This window comes from Ambystoma mexicanum, chromosome 2q (assembly GCF_040938575.1).
Source record: "Ambystoma mexicanum isolate Mex_15411 chromosome 2q, UKY_AmexF1_1, whole genome shotgun sequence".
Lineage (NCBI taxonomy): Eukaryota > Metazoa > Chordata > Amphibia > Caudata > Ambystomatidae > Ambystoma > Ambystoma mexicanum.
The window spans coordinates 153,435,826-153,456,035 of NC_090924.1; the positions used below are offsets into that span (position 1 = coordinate 153,435,826).

At 45.9% G+C, this 20,210-nt stretch overlaps 1 protein-coding gene across 2 annotated transcripts in view; it reads left to right on the forward strand.

Annotated features, from left to right (window-relative positions):
• The window catches only part of C2QH1orf35 (chromosome 2q C1orf35 homolog), a 458,870-nt gene that overhangs the window by 64,349 nt on the left and 374,311 nt on the right, over positions 1 to 20,210 (forward strand). For both annotated transcript variants that reach the window (XM_069647075.1, XM_069647076.1), the window contains exons 3-4: positions 4,872 to 5,022; positions 5,166 to 5,211. In XM_069647075.1, the coding sequence (XP_069503176.1) occupies positions 4,872 to 5,022; positions 5,166 to 5,211 (197 nt within the window). The remainder of the gene's footprint in view (positions 1 to 4,871; positions 5,023 to 5,165; positions 5,212 to 20,210) is intronic.

The window sequence follows — 20,210 nt, forward strand, 5'->3', positions numbered from 1 at the left end:
CTATCAGCATGGGAGGGAATATCGTCAGACCGCTGGGTATTATCCACCATAGCCCACGGATACTGCATAGAATTCAACGGTTCCCTGAAGTACAGACCCCCACGGAACCAACGCATAACACCGGAACACCTCACCATTCTTCTTCAAGAAGTAGAAGAACTACTGAAAAAAGAAGCTATAGAAGCTGTCCCCCTATCTCAGGTAACGGAAGGTATTTATTCAGTGTACTTCCTTGTACCCAAAAAGGACCTAACCATGCGCCCTGTATTAGATCTGCGCCCAGCGAACAACTTTGTCAAACCCCAAAAGTTTCTTATGGTGACCTTGCAGGAAGTAATCCCACTGTTATCACAAGGGGATTACATGACAACGCTAGACATGAAAGATGCATACTTTCATATTTTAATGTTGCCAGCACACAGAAAATACCTCAGGTTCAAGATAGGGAACAAACACTACCAATTCAGAGTACTACCCTTCGGGATAGCTTCTGCACCGAGGGTATTCACAAAAGTACTGGCAGTAGCAGCGGCCCACCTGCGCAGGCTATCCATCCCAGTATACCCTTACCTCGACGACTGGCTCATAACCGGGGATTCTTACGAGACATGCTTCTCCAATACCCAAAAGACCGTAGACCTTTTGTACCAACTGGGCTTCTCCATCAACGAAAAGAAGTCCAGCTTAGACCCCAGCTAAGTCAAACAATTTTTAGGGGCTCTAATTCAAACAAAGGAAGGCCTCATCTTCCCCTCCAACGAGAGGGTCCAAAACATGCTGTTTCAGATCCCCCATTATGTAGCAGGTCAAGAGGTGACGGTACGCAAGGCTATGCGCTTGCTAGGGATGATGGCGGCATGTATTTATTTGGTACCTCACGCGCGCCTGCGCATGCGCCCAATGCAGGAGTGCCTCAACAGCCAGTGGTGTCAGGCCAGCGGACAATGGGATGATCTAGTGGTGGTCTCGCAGGCCTTGGTTCTCTCGCTGCGGTGGTGGACAAAAGAAAACCTGTTAGGGAAGACTTTTGCCACACCCGCAGTGGAAGCCACTCTAACCACAGACGCATCCCTCACAGGATGGGGGGGGCTCACCTATCCCATCTGACTGCTCACGGAGCGTGGACTCCGAGCTTAGCATCCAAGCATATAAACCTGCTGGAACTTCTAGCGGTGTTCAAAGCAGTAAAAGCCTTCCAGGAACACCTACAAGGAAAGACAGTGATGGTCCTCACAGACAGCACCACAGCCATGTACTACCTCAACAAGCAAGGGGGCACTCACTCTCCAGGACTGTCCAAGCTGTCCCAGAATATATGGAAGTGGGCTCTCAAACACAACATGTTCCTACTATCACAACATGTACCAGGGGAACTCCATCTGCTAGCAGACAAGCTCAGCAGAGACTTCCCCCTGCCCGAAGAGTACGAATGGCAATTGCACGAAGACATCGTCTTAGACGTCTTCACGCAATGGGGATTCCCGGAAATAGACCTGTTCGCAACTATAGAAAACTCACAATGCCAAAGTTACGCCTCCAGGTACCCCCAGAACCAGTCCAAGGGGAACGGTCTGTCGATTCAATGGTCAGGGAAATTTGCTTACGCCTTTCCCCGACTCCCCTTCTCAACAAAGTGGTGCACAAGATGCACCAGGAGCAGGTTACCATGATACTAGTGGCCCCAATGTGGGCCCGGCAGCCATGGTTCGCTCACTTGATGGAGATGTCCCTATCTCCCCCAGTGAAACTTCCCTGCCCGTACAACATTCTGTCACAGGACAAGGGCAGGACACTGCACCCATGCCCTCAGACCATGAACTTAGCAGCCTGGCTCCTGAGATCGTAGAATTTGGACATTTACAACTCCCGCAGAGATGTATGGACATCCTCAGGGAATCCAGAAAACCGAATACTCGCCACTGCTATTCTAGCAAGTGGAAAAGATTTGTCATCTGGTGTAGAATTAAGAGCATCAACCCAGTTGACTGCTCTCCCACTAACATTGTCCTATACTTGACCCATTTACTGGATTCAGGTCTAGTGTTCAATTCCATTAAGGTCCACCTAGTGGCACTTTCTGCATACACCACTTCCCAACTTAAAGTGTCGTGGTGGAAGATACCAGTTATCAAGGCCTTCATGGAGGGGGTAAAGAGAATACATCCTCCAATAGCTAACCCAGCTCCCGGATGGGACCTAAATGTGGTACTTTCAAGACTCATGGGCCCTCCTTTCGAACCCATGCACAAGGCAACTCTTAAAGACCTCACTCTTAAGACTGCTTTCCTAATAGCCGTCACCTCCATTAGGAGAGTAAGTGAACTACAGGCTCTTTCTGTACTAGACCCCTTCGTAACAGTTCACAAAGATAAAGTGGTTCTACGCACACACCCAAGGTTTGCACCAAAATTCATATCAGAATTTCATGTAAACCAGTCAATAGAACTACCAACGTTCTTTCAAAACCCTTCCAGCTTGGGAGAAAAAAGTCTGCATACACTGGATGTACGCAGAGCTGTCATGTTCCACATGGAAAGAACCAGACCACTGAGAAAGACTAATCAGTTCTTTGTCTCGGTGGCAGCAGGAAGAGAAGGAGATGCAGTTTCAAAGTCCACTATATCTAGATGGATTGTTCAATGCATCACTCTCTGTTTCTCTCTTGCTAAGAGAGAACTACCCTTCAAGCCAAGAGCACATTCCACTCGAGGCACTGGGGCTTCCATAGCATTCATTGCAAATGTTCCCCTTGAGTCCATCTGCAAAGCGGCTACCTGGAGTTCTGTGCACACCTTTACAAAACACTACTGTCTAAATACACACTCGAGATCTGACTCCCAGGTGGGACAGGCAGTATTAAGACATCTTTTCTCTACTGTTCCTTCTCATAACCCACTGCCAACTCCGGGTACTGCTCGCTAGTCTATGCACAGCATGATTCTAAGCAGATAAACAAACATCAGAAGACAATGCATTACTTACCGTAAAAGCATTTCTGATGGTTGTATCTGCTTAGATTCACTTTCGCCCACCCTTCCTCCCCGCTCGGATGGAAGGAACATAGACATCCTTTTCTATATATTTCTCTCTTTTCTGTACTCACTCACGTCTAGAAGGCTCCCTCAGGGCAGAAAAATACAAACAGAGGGACCTTGACGCGTGAGGGATTGTGGGTACAACGCACGTCACTATAGGGATAGTGTTACAGACACGCCTTGTCGACGTCCCCTTTTCGACTACGAAAAACAAAATGCAATACTCCGCAGTGACCACTGGATGTCGGACCTATGCACAGCATGTGAATCTAAGCAGATACAACAATCAGAAATGCTTTTACGGTAAGTAATGCATTGTCATATGCCTCTTTGTCTATTGATCTGCCCTGATGTGACATGTTTTTTTATGCTTAATGTTTAGTGTCATGCCATTTTTAAGTGCAACTTTCTTATGCTATCGCAAAGCCAGCAGGCTGAATCATTCAAAGGAATAGTACATCTTTTTGATGGATGGGCTTGAACAATGGTTTGACCATGGTTGTCAGTAATACCACCTTAGAGGGCTTCCAAATAGTTTCTACTATTCGCAGTGCTTTCAAAGTTCCAAATTCCTGAATACAAACTTAGAGGGTGCTGGAATAGCCTGTAGGTGATTGGTTAATTCCATATGTGTTTGCTGGATATGCTCCAAAAGGATGTTCATCCTGAATTGTAGTTCCCTAGTTGACCCTCCTATCGAAATGCCAATTTGTTCACCCTTTTGTTGTCCACAATCCGTTTGTCCAATAGCTGCTTCAAGTCTAGATATTGTCCTCCTCCTGAAGGCAAGGTATGACAGCCAGTTTACTGGAGACTCAACATGAGAAAGGCTGCCAGTTGATTGCAAAGGGAGAATATGATACCAGTGCGATTGTCGATAGCAACTTTGACGTTGCCCTCCTAGGAGTGCTTTGCCTGCGCCCTTGAATCTCTGCAATGGATTGTCTAGGCAATAACCCTGCTACGGGATTGTTCGATTTGCTTCGAGGATTTCTTTTTATTATGAACTCGCTGGGACATTGCCTCTGCCCTTTAGTTCCTCTGTGGGGTATCTGAGAGGAGTAAGATTTGGCTAAACTTTGTTAGTTTATAATTGTGATTATATTTTTTTTAAAGGCAAGATTTTAATAGGAGAAAAAGCAGACTAAACCGCATACTGGAAAACTGAATATTCTCCCCAAAACCGACAAAAAGAAACTTGTCTGTGATGAAAAACTGAAATCGTCCAATAAGCTGAAATTGCTTCTGAGCAAATCCACAAAATGACTGAGAATAGCAAAAATGTGCCCCGAATAGCTGAAACAAATCAAAAAAAAGTAGTCAATTACAACAAGCTTGTTAAAGGATATGTTCTTCTCAGAAGCCCTCCTCAAAGGGCTAATAAAGAAGGAAAACTATAAAAGATGTTGAAAGCCAAGTTCTAGATCATCTCCAACAATAAGGAAACATCATAAGCCATATGGATCTGTGACAAATGTAATGCTGATGAAGTTTGTTTTATGTAAAATGTAAGGTTTTGCAAGGTTTTCTTATCTAACGGAACAAGCACACCAGAAAATGCAAATAAATCACTTGTGTTTGGAGTTAAATTGACAAGACATGTACTCTTTAATTGGGGGAGGTGTTGGAATGCAGGAGGACATGCTATTAATTGCATTTACCTATCATTATTTTTTTGCTTAACCATTGATAGAACCCATGTTGCTTAGCTTTCTGTTCCTAAGGCGATTGTGTGGCCCCTGCGATATCCTTCCAGCAGGCCTTGACTTTAGTTAGTTCTGCATGTGTTCACAAACCAGAAACCCATTTACGTTTTTTAAATTGTTTTTCCTCCAGGCAATTCTCTGATGGCCCCAGTGGGCAGGTGGCAGAAAGGAAAAGATCTGACCTGGTATGCAAAACAGAAAGGGGGCGGTGCCCCGCTGTCCAGAGAAGAGGAGCTGGCGGCAGTGCGGCTGGCTGAGCAGGAGGCCATGATGGCAGCTTTGTGAGTTAACAGGGATGGATGATAAATTGATGCATTTGTCACCCACCTTATTTAGAAGTAATTTAATTATACTTCACACCTTTGCATTGAAGAAATAAACAATGATGTCCTCCATTTTATACTTTATAATTGTTTTCATTTAGGGGGTACAAGAATGTGAAGCGGCAGCCCACCGGCCTGAGCAAGGAGGTAAGCCACAAAATGCAGAGGTGTAGCTAAGGCAAGTGGCCCTTCAACCCAAGACTTTAGACACTCTGTAAAAAGACCAAATACAAACGCATGATATCTCTTGCCAGTGCTCGACGGAGTATTTTCCTCCCTATTGTTAGAATTATCGAGTAAATCCAATTCCAAGAGTAAAAATGGGTTTACTCCTTTGCAAGAGTAAAATGTGTACAACATTAATCCATGTCATGCATACAATTAACAACGATTTTGAAAACATTACAGACAAAACGGTTGTATATCAAAGTTACCTTGCTTCAAATATTTTATTACACTTTTGGAAAATGTTCTCCCACACCATAACTCGTGAATGTGAGTTGAATTTTGATTATACTTGGACACTGAAATGCTGTTACTGTCAAGGATTCCCCCCCCCCCCCTTTCTCACCTGAGTCCGTTCTTTACTGGTGTCCTTGGTCGATGCCTTCTTGCGGATGGACCGGGTCTTGAAGTAGGCTGCCCGAGTCTCTTCCAAATCCAGAATGCGTTCAGTTTCCGGGACGCCGTATCCAGGAATCCAGGAGGCAGTGAAAGCACGCTAGCCACGAATCCAGGAGGTAAGTAGAAGGGGGAGGACAAGGAAGGGATAGCGAGATTGGAAAAAGGAGAAGAACCGCGAGCTACGGAGCACACGTCTGGTCGCTACTTCGCAATAGCATTGAGACACGCGGAGCCGCGGTCTATTAGTAGAAAAGGCTACGTCCAGCGCATGCAGCGAGAAGGGATTACGCTGGACGGCCATGTTGGGAGTATTAATGAGTGCAAGCCCGCTGTGACGGGGACCAAGAAGCCCAAAAGGGGGGCACTCTGTGATTCATGATAGTTACTACATATACCACCTAGGTACATCGGGGTATTAATAAATCCAGTCCTTCACTCAATCACAGAATCACTTCTCTGCCTCTAGCTCTTACAGTTGCTGCCTGGCACTACTGTTTGACAGCTCCTCCATGTTTTTGCTCTCTCTCTTTCCTACCCTCGGCCACTGTCTCTCACTTTGTTTCTCTGATTCCGACCATTAAGCGTTGCTATGCCATCTATTGCTCTATAACTCTGACTCTCCTGGATCTGAATCCGAATCCGATACCTAGTCATTTTACTGAAAATAAAACAGAGTGGTACATTTCACCAAAGACCATAATACTGAAAAACTCTGAAAATATTAAATAAATATATAAAGGGTAGTGGGGTAAGGGGTTAAAATGAGTCGGATGGGGTTCGGGTGGCGTTATAAGAGTCGAAATTTGGGGGACTTGAGGCAGAGACCCCCAAATAAAAAAAATCAATGTTTTTCGCTATTTTGGTCGCAATGGAATGTACCACTCCTAAAATTTGCGCGAGTAAAATCACAAATATAACCTCTGAATCCTATTATTGCTGTTTCTCTCCTCTGTCTTGCTGTGTCTTAACTCCTCGTCCTCTCTCATGTCATTACGCTGACTGTCCCTTCTCATTTTCCCTGTTGCTACTCCTTTTAATTCTTTGTTGCTCTACCTCTTGTAGCTCCTTGGTCTTGCTCTACCTGTTCTTGATCCTTCTTGTTATGGCATGTTGCTGTTTTGGCATGTCTATTGCATTATAGTTGATATTGTCTCATGAAATGTAATGACAGCTATGCTGATAAATTAGCGCACTGTGCCTGAATGTATAGCAGACGTTTTGAAATGTATTGTTGCTATATATATATATATATATATATATATATATATATATATCACTACAAAGAAGTGTCATATTCCTCTCTGACAAGGGCTGCCACTGTTCCATTAAAATTATGAAAGCCTACCAAAGAAGTGCTGTTATATTTTCACACTGCCTACCTCTATGCATTATAGCGGCTCGGGGAGGTGGGTGGAAGGGAAGAGGAGGTTAAATTAAAGTTCAGATAAGATATTCCTTGCTCTCTTAACCCAACGTACACTGGACGGTGCCCTTTCATGCACGTGCAGACGCGTGTGATCTTATAAATCTATACAAACCACATCTTCATATTTAACAAAAGCTCTTCCTGAACCGAATACCAAACACAACTGCTTGCTCAGAGGCACTCCTAACCCCTCAACACATTGAAACCACGAAGCCATTAAATGCCATTGATGTGCTTATGAGATCAAAAGAAAACGTAGTATGAAATGCTCATGATGTTGCAACTAGGCTGCCCCTTTTAAACCAAGAAAAACAGACACAAATGCAACCTTTCCTTAAAACCACATTTTACACAATACTACAACAGTGGCGTAAAGCAATGCAAAAAGCATGTTCATGATGCGAAACGTTTGAATACCATGTAACACAGAAAATGCAAGTAATTGAACAAAGTGGGGGAAAAAAAGGAATTCACTTTAGAGTCGCACAGAATCTTCTGTCTCAGCAGTCTAAAAGTATTATCTAAATAGATTTATTAAGAGGAGAGTGTTCAAAACAGACCTGGTCTCATCTTTGACACATGTATATTCAATTGTATGCTTTATTTTAAGGTATTCGGCTGGTTGGGGTTTATTATAGTGTTCCCTGACACCTCACTAGAACATTGTTTGTTCTTCTTTCCAGGGTTAGTCCTCAGGAGACCTTTTACTTGCTTTATCTCCTCCTTCTCGTCACCTAAACCAGGTCCATACCCTTTCATTTTCTGCTGCCTCTTGGGCACTTCCTCCTTCCCTATCTTAACTGCCTCTGCCCTTTCGTTCTCTTGTCAGGGCCTATTCCCTGTCCTGCTTTGCCTTCATCTTGACCAGCCCCTTTGTTTTCACCTTCTGTCTTTTCCTCGTCAAAGGCACCGCCTTTGCTTCCTCTACTTCAGATCTCCCTTCATCGACCTTTGGGTCTCTGCTTCAATCTACTTCCTTTTCTGTATTTCGGACCTCCAGATTTCAGTCTCCTCCGGTCTCCAGGTTTTACAATCAGTCTCTACTATTTGGGTCTTACAACAACTTCTCTTCTCCAGTTCATAACATTTACTTGCCCTCTCCAGGTCTTAGTCTGTCCAGCGCTTCGCTTCTCTTCTCTTTGGGTCTTGCACTCTTTCCACTCAAGGTTTTACAGCCAGCCCAGTAATCTTTCTCTCTGCTCCAGCAATTTTCCTCCTCCTTTGTACCACAAAACTCCCTTCCACTCTGGAACTGGCCCGTGTATAGTGCTTGGAAGGGCTAGCTTCCTACTGATTGTCCTGGGGTTGGGTGGTGGGGTGGTCATATGCCTGCTTTTGGCATGCTCCAAGGCAAGGAAGCTTTGTAGTCGTGAGTTCATGGGCGAAGTCTTGAAATGGTGAAGCCGCCATCTTGGATCCCACTTTCGTCCGTGTTTGTTGCTGGCTGGGAAGGTGCTGTTTGTGTCAGGTTGGAGAATTTTGTTCTGCTGTCCTCTTGTGTCAAACTGCTTGCAGTATGTATTAAGGAGTACTCTTGTGGGGTGGTGTTTTTTTTAACAAATGTTTCTCCTTTGTTTGGTGCAGTGCTGGGATCTTTTCCCTTGCTTCTAGTGGAGAAAGCTGCTGCAGGTATCTGTCTCCCTTGAGACATGGGTTCTCTTTTCCCCAGTGTTCCTGGTAATGTGGGAAGGAAGTGGGGCTCTGTGTGTCCATTAACTGTATGGGTGAAGACTGGGATTCCTGCTACCACTCTGGATATCGAATGGGTGAGATGTGCATGTTCCCCAAAACTGTCCCCTTTGGGGGGCTGGAAAACACACCTCTGGGTTACCCTATTCTCCACTGCCAGGTGGTTGGCAGTGAACATTAACCACTGCGATGAGATGCAGAAGCAAACTTTCAAAAGGATTTCATGCTTATTGTGTAAGGCGAAAAGCAACTGTGGTGGCTTTGTAGTGCAACGTTCCTTGCGATATTACTAGCAAGGCAGCCACCTGGGATAATCCCTCAGCCTACCATAAGCACTATTATCGTAACACTAAGTTCAAGGGCTGATGCTCTTTTCTGGGCTGCAGGTGGCATCAACCACCCCTGCATTTCCTGTATGATGTGGTATCTCCGATGGGTATGGAGGAAAGGGGCAGGGGCTTTGGAGTAGGAAACAGTTACTCACCCTAGTGAGTACCGTACTCCTACTCCATAATCCTTCTCTCCCCCATACCCCCACCTGCCCCCCCCCCCCCCCCCCCCCCCGTAAATGGATTAGTTGATAGTCGCCATCGCGTATGCAAAGGGCCGATGCCAGTGGGTGGAGTCCTGGAGTCCTGCAGAAAAGGAATGGTTTGGGTACTTAGGAGACCCCCCTAACTAATTACAGAGAATACAAAAGACCCGGGGTACAATTCCTGAGCAAACGTGAAGCATGTGTTAGTCACAAGATATTTTTGCAATAACTGGGTAAATCGGAACTGCTATAAGTATACCAGCGTTTCTGCTCATTTATCTAGAGCAGTGGTGGACAACATATGGTCAAAATACCCTTCACCATGAACTATACTACCTAGGACTCATGGGGGTTGTATACCATTTCATCTGGAGGGCTGCATGTTGACAGAAGCAAAGCGAAAAAAAAGAGAAACCGAGATGGTACAATAAGGAAACACAGATGGAGAAGTCAGAGCTGGAAAAGGCAAGGCCAATAACCGAAGAGGCAGAGAAAGAAAGATAATTAAAAGGAGAAGCAACAGGGAAAATGAGAAGTGACAGTCAGAGTAATGACACGAGAGAGGACGAGTAGTTAGGACATAGCAAGACAGGAGAGAAACAGCAATAATGGGATTCAGAGGTTATATGTGATTTTTACCGGTGGAAATTACAATTCATTGCGACCAAAATACAGAAAAACATTGATCCTTTTTTAAAATTTTATTTGGGGGGTGGGGAGGGTCTCCCACTCAAGTCCCCCAAATGTCGACCCTTATAACACTCCAAACCCCATCCTAACTAATTTTAACCCCTTACCACACTTCCCTTTATATATTTATTTCATATTTGCAGTGTTTTTCAGTTTTATGGTCATCTGTGAAATGTACAACTTTGTTTCATTTTCGGTAAAATGACTGGGTACCGGATTCAGATCCATGATAGTCAGTCATAGAGCAATAGATGGCATATCAACGCTTAATGGTCGGAAGCAGAGAAACAAAGTGAGAGACAGTAGCCGAGGGAAGGAAAGAGAGAGAGAGAGAGAGAGAGAGAGAGAGAGACCAAAAGCATGGAGCAGCTGTCAAACAGGTAGTGCCAAGCAGCAACTATAAGAGCGAGAGATAGAGAAGTGATGCTTTGAATGAGTGAAGGACTGAATTTATTAATACCCCGATGTACCTAGCTGGTATCTGTAATAACAGCTTCAGTGTTGAAGAGGTTACGCGACATACACAAAACATATTTCTCTTAGATGAAGCAAGAAACATTTCTAACTCATTAATCTACTTGTCTGCACCTTTTGTCAAACTAGGTATGTGGCCACGATATATATTGTGGTCATCCTCCCCCTTTCTCTAATAATGGGAATTGTTTAAATCCTGGTCCACAATCATACTCTCCTACATTTCTCCATTTCTTCCAGGTGGGGCTAGTTTCACCCACTCGACTTTGTCCTGGCAACAACCTTAATCTGCTTCCATACGGCAGGGATATATCCCCTCCGCTGCCCGACTAAGCTTTGTGGTTGTTCAGAATATGGTGTCGTTCTGGTGTTTTTTCTTTTGGGTCTTCCAAATCTGATGGCGTTACCCCTCTTTCTATGCGTGGGTGTATCAAAAAACCGCATGCGGCTCCTCTTCGCGCTCTTTCGTTTTCCTCCCTTGCTTCATCTGACATCATTATACCCCAGCTTGTATGGCTGTCATCCCTTTCCTCGTCATCAAGATCTAGTCTACTTAAGGACAGTGTTCTATACTCATCCATCATTACGTCATCCAATCTGCCTCCTGTTTCTTTTTCGATGGAGATCCTTCAATGCTCCTTTGTTTTTTTTTTTTTTAACCATTTGTATCCCTCATTTGCATATATATATATATATATCTCTCTCTCTCTCTCTCTCTCTCCCCAATCCTTTTCCCTGTGCCTTGCAGGGCTGTTGTGTCCCTCGCAGGGCTGTTGTGTCCCTCTCTCTTCTTCCCATCGTTGTCGTGCTTCCATCGGCACTATGCATCTGTTAACAAGGTGATCTATTTAGTCATCCCTTTCTCCCCTACTCCTTTCATTTCTTCTTTCCTTCTTCTCATCTCCCTTTTATCTTCTTCATCTCGCCTTCTTTGTAACCTGCGTTTTTTCAGTATTTGTTTCATCACGTTTCTTTTCCTCTAGTCTTTCTATCTTTTGTTCCTCATACCTTCTTCGTTCTTTTTGTTTCCTCTTTTTCCTTCTCCTCTCTGTATGCTCTCTCATTCCTTTTCCCGTTCCTCTTTCTTCTTTCTCTAACATCGTCAATGCCCTTTCCATCTAAAATGAGTAATATCTGTCCTTCCATCCATTTGTTGTGCACTATAGTCACTTCCTTGACTTTGTCCTTCTCTTCTTTTTGTCTCTTAGCTTCTTCCTCTATCTCTATCTGCCTGTCCCTGCTTTCATCACGCTCTTTATATTCATCACATGGTGACATATATTCGCACTTTAATTTTCTACGATCATCGGGGCGCTGTTGAGCAGCCACAGCAATGGCCGCCTAACCGTGAAGCTCCATCCTGGGGATAAATACTGTTAACAATATATTCTGCTTTCAGTCTACTAAACAAGGCCATATTCCCTGAAGACCAATACTGGGACTACATGCTATGCCTTGCGAACCCCATAGTTACGGGGTGCAAAGACGGTGAAGATATCCTACAAAGAAAACAGTCCGGCCCATCGGGAAACAGTGATTTGTGCCAGACTTCCAGGAAACTGGGATCAAGAAAAGCCGCGAGCACCCGGTCTTCGAGGCCTGTAGGGGGCAGAGCCACCAATAGATCGAATACAGACAGGCTTTCAGACTCAGCAATACGCACGAGGGCTGGCGTACCACAATACTGGAACCCTGCAGGACCCGGCTCTTGGCCAGCTACTGAATTGAGGACTGAGCGGACTCACCAGTGACCCAACACAGCTGGAGTATTGCAGGAACTCCATCCGATGCGCAGTAACGTCTCCGGGTCAGTTGAGACACCCTGCAGTCCCAAACCGATATCAGGAAAGTACCGGAGAAACATCTCGCCAGGCTACAAACAACCGGCGTCTGCGCCCGATCCAGAGCGGCAAGCAAACGGACCCACAACCAATTACAAGGTGCCTGCCTAACAAACAGTGCGGTTCACCCAGCATCTCATCTGCCTGCATAGATGTGCAGTGCCCCTTTCCCTGCTGAACACAGCCTGCCTCCGGGCTGAGCGCGATGCCTGAGAGGAGCCACTGGGGATAACGAACCAGAACCCGCCTCCCCTTGAACCTCGGGTGGCACAGGACTGGCCCACACGGACAACAGCACAGCAATGCAGTGTCTTATCCACAACACCCCCCGTCTCCCTGGTGGGCGAAATCGGAGACTGATAGATGAGAGGAGACCGCGGCCCGGAAACATAAAGACTGCACTGCTGTACACGGACAACCAGCCCACCTCTTGAGAAACTAACGTGGCTGGCTACAGAAAGAATCCAATAAGGTACCCACAGACCCCGACCCACTATGCACTACAAAAACACGTTAAACAACTCTACCACCAACGTGATACGCAGCCATCAAGGTGGGGGAAGCCGACTGTGGCGAGGTCTTGACACTTCTTACAGCCGGCCACGAAACTGCGCCACAGCATAGTAGTGTCAACTCCGAGAACCTCTCGCTCTTCAGAACCCCACTCCTCCTCACCTGAGTCTGCTGTGGAGGATTTCTTTTTCTGTCCCTTCTTCTTAGGAGTCGTCTTCTTTGAGAAGAGATATGGTCGTCCCTGGAAAGAAGCCACCCTTGGACCCTAAGAAAACAGGGGAACAGGGGACCCCCTTCTGGAAAACACTGGTAGAGAGGAAAAAAGCAGTGCTTAAAAAAACCTCTCGATGTTGGCTGGCAGGTTGGGATGGAAGACTTCTAGCTTGTTGACTGAAGTATGCAATGTTCATCATGGTAGTAGAACAGGAACTAGTATGCGTCTGGTAACGGATCAAAGATGTTCTGAGCCGTGGAGCTGGAAGGAGTGTCCACAGTAGGCGGAAGATTCCTGTTCGCAGAGCAGAATATCAGAGTGACTCTGCCGCCGGAACAAAGGGAAGGAAACAGGTAAGAGTGAACCACAGAACGAGAGAGGAAGCAAAGGTAAGCTGCCAGAAAAGAAAATGAGGAAAGCCTCCTGAGAAAAAAGACAGAGTGGAAGGATTAGGGACAGCTTCAAAATAACAAACCCGAAGCCCCACAGAGAGAGAGCGCCGAAGGAAAGACAGCACCGCCCCCACCGCGATGCCGGAACCCAAGCGGCAGGCGAACGGTACGAGAACTCCAGAAAGAAAATTAGCAAAAGGGAAAGCAAACTCGGAAGAGAAGAAATTAATCCGAGCCAAAGGGAAAGACAGCGGTCAGGAATAGCAGCGAAAACGCTAAGGAGAATGAGGGTGCGACAGCACCCAGAGCGGAAAACGGAGAGTTGCAATGCACCGGACAGATCGGTGGGCGTGGCTAAATACCGGAAGGGAAACAAAAGGGGGGAAAAAAAAGACTAGACCGGTAAATCAGGAAGTGTGGAAATCCTGGTGGGACATTTCAATGCCGGCAGAGCTTCCACTTACTCCATACCTGCCACAATGGTGTACGCAGATAGCGCATGACAAGTAGATCCCGTTGGCACAGGATGAAAGCAGACAACAATAGGTGAACTGCCGTGTGATACCCTGTTTTCATGCCTAAGCACTGCGGATAAACCAAGCACAAACACGGTCATTACTAGCCGCTGTGGGCAACCCTAACATCCCTGCCAGTTTACCTGCACCGAGCCAGCCCTTTTTGTACACTGTATTAGACCCCTTCGCTGCTTGGTTTCGGACAACGGACGCTGGGGCAACCAGTAAGAACACATCCTTGGCGAAGGAGGACTGGAGCTCGACGCTGAGGGGCCCAGACGAAAGACAAGGTAAGACTTGCAACCTTACCTAACTCTGTTATATCCGCGTGCCAGGCACCCGGAATTGGCAAAGGACCTGGACCACATACCAATAACATTCCAGCACCAGACATTGCCCAGCAATAGACTGCCTTATCCTTAACTAACAATTGGCGCCTAGTTCATAAACTGTTGTGCTGAACACTAGCCCCAGAGTGGGCGCATGGCAACGAGAACAAACTACCCAGATCCCCCTGTGCTGAACTAAAACCTACGCAGTCTAACATCACGTGGGCCACGACAGAAGCTGAATACTGCAAGCCCATTCCGGACCACAAGAACACGTGCTCACCTATACCATCAGAGAGGCAAGCCCAGCATGAGTACACAGCAAGTGTAATCGCGCATACACCAAGCCTCTGATCCCAGCGAAGGACTGTCCTCCACCACGACATAGAACCACAATCCAGCACGACTAAGGAAGCGCTCAACAGATGCTAAGAGCTGGATCCGGACTAAATACTTACAGCAACAGGCCCAAACTGTAAAGGAGTTGTCATACAGAGAGAAGTAATCGATAGGGACACGGGAAGCAACGTGAACAAACCCTATCCACAGTTAACTCTTCGCGAAACCACCATGACCAAAGGAGCCCACAAAAAGAAGGGCCCAATGGACTCATTCATGGGACCGAGGCCCTTACCCTCTGTAAACCCCCCCCCCCCTCTACCGGCAACTCGCAAGCATCTGGTGACGAGGAGAACTCGAGAGATGACCATTTATTGCAGACAATGCAAAATGGGTTCCTAGCCATAAATGGATTGACATCATGGGTACAATAGGATCGCTGAAAGCGAAAATTGACAAAGAGTGGCCGCATGAGAGGCTGAAGGGCGCATCAGCACCAACGAAAACATTATTGCATGCCACGATCGTACGCTGAACTCCATGCAAACGGAACTCAAGAAAATGGCAACTAAATGCAAAGACTTGGAGTCAAGGTCTAGACACAATAATATTCGCGTGATCGGGATCCCTGAGGCAGCAACAAAAGGACCCAGGGAACTCTTCATGGAGAATATTTCTTAAAACACTGTTTGTTCCTTCCAGATTTTCACCACAGTTCCTAGTAGAGAGAGCACATAGAACACTTGGCCCTCCTCCGCGCCCGGGCCCCCGTGAGGACAATAATTGCTAGACTGCTGAACTACCGCGACTGGGACTTGGTGCTTTTGCTCGCCAGAGAAAGTGGCACGCTGCAATTTGAGTCAAACAGAATTCATATGTACCCTGACTTTGCGACAGGCATACAAACACAGAGTAGATCCTATGACAATGTGAAGTGACTGCTCCGTGCCTGAAATATCCCATATTCATTGATGTTCCCAGCAAAACTGTTAATCCAACATGAGGGGAAGGCTCATTTCTTCGAAGATCCCTCCCAGGCGTTATCCTACGTGGAAGCAAAAATACCTATACCCCCAAGACAGCCGCACCCCGAAATCAAAATACCGCGCAATAACGAGGAAGAAGATCTAGATGAAAATGACTGACAAACACAAACTCGTGGCAAAGCTGACCAGAAACTCTGAAAACCTACTACAACAGAGATAGACTAATAAACCATGAATCCCCATGGAACGTTGAGCTGACCAGAAGGCAGGCTGAGGACATGCCCCCCCCAGGGATTATCCAAGAGTTTGAAAAGGGCACGTCATCAAGTTGGGGCAGATGGTGAGGGTGGAGGGAGGGAAGGGATAGGCCAGGGACACGCAAGCATTCAAAGAGTCCGGGCAGCGATCATCCCGGAGGTTGGGTGTTATAAAGATTACAAAAGTTGTGGCAATGGGCATACAATCCGGAACATAATTCTGCATAATCGAACTATGAAACGAAAAGATAAAATGAATACAAGCGCAAGCACTGCGACATGGCTTTACAACTCAGTGATTTCTTGGAATGTGAGGGGCCTAAACAATCCTATCAAGACAAGAAAAATCTATTTCTATCCACGCACCAAACATCTTGATGCTCCAGGAAACCCATGCCCTGCAAACGACGCACAAACAGATGGCGTTCAAATGGGGGAAAGAACAGGTTTTACACCAACTACTCCTCGTAATCGAGAGGAGTGATAACACCCATTGATAAAAAATATCGACAAGGTAGGCACTACGAATATAGATCCTGAAGTTAGATACATCCTGGTATCCGGCACCCTCAATAACAGACCGGTATTCCTCATTAACACATACAGCCCCAATTTAGATGATACGATTTTCTATGCAAAAATAGCTACTCTACTAGATCGTACCCCAGACGTTCCCATCATATGGGGCAGCGACTTCAATGTAATCTTACACCTCTCCATGGACAGATCGAGTACTAAACAAAGAAACTAAACCAAAGCAGCTTTCACGATAAATCTGATCATGTCACAATACAGCCTAACAGATATCTGGAGAACAGAACACCCAACCTCCAGGGAATATACTTACTATTCCACAGTACATGATGCACATTCCCGGATATACCTATGGCTGGTATCTAAAGCCTGGTCAAATGGAAAATGCAAGCCTACAATACTTCCACATACCTGGTCTGATCACTCCCCTATAGTCCTTGAAATACTACAGGATGGCGCTGCAGCTACAAGACCTCCATGAAGAATGCCTCCGTCTGCACTACATGACGGCTCCCTTGTAGAGCCACTGAGGATAGACCTTGAAGCTTTCTTCGTTGAAAACGAAAACTCTGTCCCACAAATCTCCACAGTCTAGGAAACATTCAAAGTCTGGCTACGAGGAACAATGTTTGCCACCACAACAGCCTTTCTGAAGACTACCAGAGCAGAGTTGAAAGAGATAGAAGGAAATCTTAGGGAACTCGAAAACAAATACAGCAAGACACATGATAGAGCACTACTGCGATTGATCAAAGGTAATAGACAAAAGTTCTGTGATTTAGCTAGTCGTGAAATCCGTTTCATGACCAGGAAAGCGCAAGCACAACGATGCAGCAGACCGACCCAGTATAATTAAAGGAGAACGCGATACACAGCACATTGGAGGAATCACCAAACCGAATGGTCAGACTACTATTAAACACAAAGAAATACACAATATCTTCTGGGATTACTATTAATCACTCTACTCCAACAACGATAGCGTTACTATAGAGGAGGTTCGACAGTACGTATCGCAGACCAAACTTCCACGATGGATGATGCCATTAGTGCAAACCTGAATAGCCCTGTCATGGTTAAAGAAATCATAGACGCTATAGCCTCCCTTGCATCAAGTAAAGCCCCAGGTCCGGATGGCATAGGCATAGAACTGTATAAGACCTAAAAAGATATCCTGGCCCCAAAACTCCTTAATGTGTGGGAAGAAGCAGGAGCTACGGGGAAACTTTCAATCTCCCTCACCAAGGCTGTGATAACGGTACTTGCTAAACCTGGGAAACCCGTAAACAAAATTTCCTCATACTGACCTTTATCTTTGAGAAACTCGGATATGAAAATCTTCGCCAAGACTCTCGCCAATAGACTGATGCCGTACAGGCAAAACTTGGTACACCCCGACCAGTCAGGATTTCTACCTGGAAGATCAACAGCTCTAAACTTAAGACGGCAATTCGGAACTATGGCACAAATAAACCTTGAACTCCCGGCAGCAGCAATGATATTAGATGTGGAGAAATTATTCGACTCTGTATCATGGACCTTCTATTCAGTGTCCTGCTATGCATGGGAGGGGAGTTCAGTAAATTCTCCAGACTACTATATACTGATCCAGGGGCCAGGGTCCGCACTAACCGGAATCACTCAAAAACCATCAGACTCGCCAGAGGGACCAGGCAGGGGTGCCCCTTCTCTCCAATCCTGTTTGCACTGACGATCGAACCCCTTGCAAGTAGGATCCGGGAATCCCATGCACATAGAGGCATACATATACCCTATATGCCGACGACACCCTAGTATACCTAAAACACCCTAAAGAAAATATAGCACCGATACTGGCAGAAATTGATAACTTTACCCCTGCATTCAGGATATAAAATAAAACACCTTGAAATTTGAGTTGTTCCCTCTAAATGACAAAACCATAGAACCCACGCAACTGCATGGAATGAAATGGGCAAGCACAAAAGTCAAATACCTATGATTACAAGTAGCAAGCTCGTACACGCTTCTGCACGAACATAACCACGCAAACTATCTATCCACACTGCAATATAAGCTTACTTTATGGTACAAACTTCTCATATCGTTAATTGGCAGAAAATGATTGTCGCCCCGAAGTTGCTGTACTTTTCTTTTTTCAAAATTGAATTTATTGATCGTTTTACATACATGAATAGTTGAACATCAACATGACCACCTTCAAAAGGTTAGCTTGGAAAAACTCTTGACTAGTCAGTAATTCAACAATTAACTTAGTTTTAACTCCCATCCCCCCACACCCTTCCCTATGGAGACTCGACGGAGCGCAGGTAGAAGTTCTTGAGTCATGGGGGATCCTGGTGCTTTGAGTGGTCTCAAGTAAAGGTGGCCATTCCAATTCTCTGCTCAGGGATAGTCCATGAATGGTCCCTGTAATGTTCTCCATTTCGTAAAGTTTTCTGGCTTTTCGGGCCCATGTTTGCTCTGAGGGGAGGCACTTCTATGTCCAACTTGTTGTGAGACAGGCCCTGGCTGTCATGTGGTGGACTTTCACCAAGCGCCCTTCTTGTTCTTCAAGCTCAAAAAGCACAAGTCTTGGATCGATGTCCCTGGTGATTCCTTCTATGTTCCTTATCCATGCCAGCACCTCCCTCCAGAAGGTTTGTGTTTTGGGGCATGCCCACCACATATGCCAGTAGTCGGCTGTGTCCCCGCACTCCCTCCAGCACTGGGGGCTGGTCTGATCAAACATTTTGGAGAGCCTTAATGGGTCGTACTGCCACCTGTGCAATAGCATTAACCCAATGCAGCTTGTATTGCGCCGAAATTGATGTTTTGTGCACCGTTTTGCACATTTTTGTCCAGAGCTGGTCTGACATTAGTGGGCCTTCATCTTTTTTTTAAGGCTCTTGTGGTTGTTTCTTCGCTCCACTATCGGTGAACTGTACAGGCGGGAAGTGAGGTCTCTGCTCGATGGGTCTCGTTGAGTATCTGTTCAAAGGCGGTGAGGTCTCTTTGGAGCTTGTCTTTCCATGACGAGGTCATGAGCACCCCTTTCAGTTGCAGAAACATAAACACTCCAAGATGCCCCAGTTGAAGCCCTGCTTCCAGCTCCTGGATTGTTATGCACCCCTCTCGCTTTATGGTTTGCCCAACTCTTTCTAGGCCCCCTCATACAATCTTTGGTAACGGTCCAGTTCTTTGATTTTGTCTCTGATGGGCAGAGCCCAAATACAACTTAGTGGGGAGGGCCATGTAGTGAGACATTTCCCTTGTATTCCACCACATCTTCATGAGGGGGCCCATTGCAAAGTGCTTCAGTACGCTCTTAGGGAATGCTTTTTCGGGAGCCTTCGGGAGCCCAAAGCCATTTCCACAGTGTTACAAGTCTGAGTCGATGATTTTTGATGGCCACCCACTGTTTCTGCCTATCGCTTCTCAGGTGCGGGATGAGGGCATGGTATTGAGCTGCACGATAGTAAGCATAGGGGTCTGGCAGACCTACTCCTTCCTTTTATTTTGGCTGGATTAAGGTGTTGTAGTAGACGCGTTGCTTCTTCCCCTGCCAAAGTAATCCTGTGAACATGGCTTTCAGCTCAGCAAAGTGCGACATAGGGATGGAAATTGGTAGCATGTGGTATTGATATAGGATTTTAGGCAATATAACCATCTTTATGGCGTTTAGGCGGTCTAGCCATGTTACTGTGAGCTTGCCCCACCTTTCCAGATCTTTCCTTAGTTCCAGCACCAGCGGAGGTAAATTAGCTCAATACAGGTCGTCAAGGTCCTTGGTGATTTTGATCCCCAAG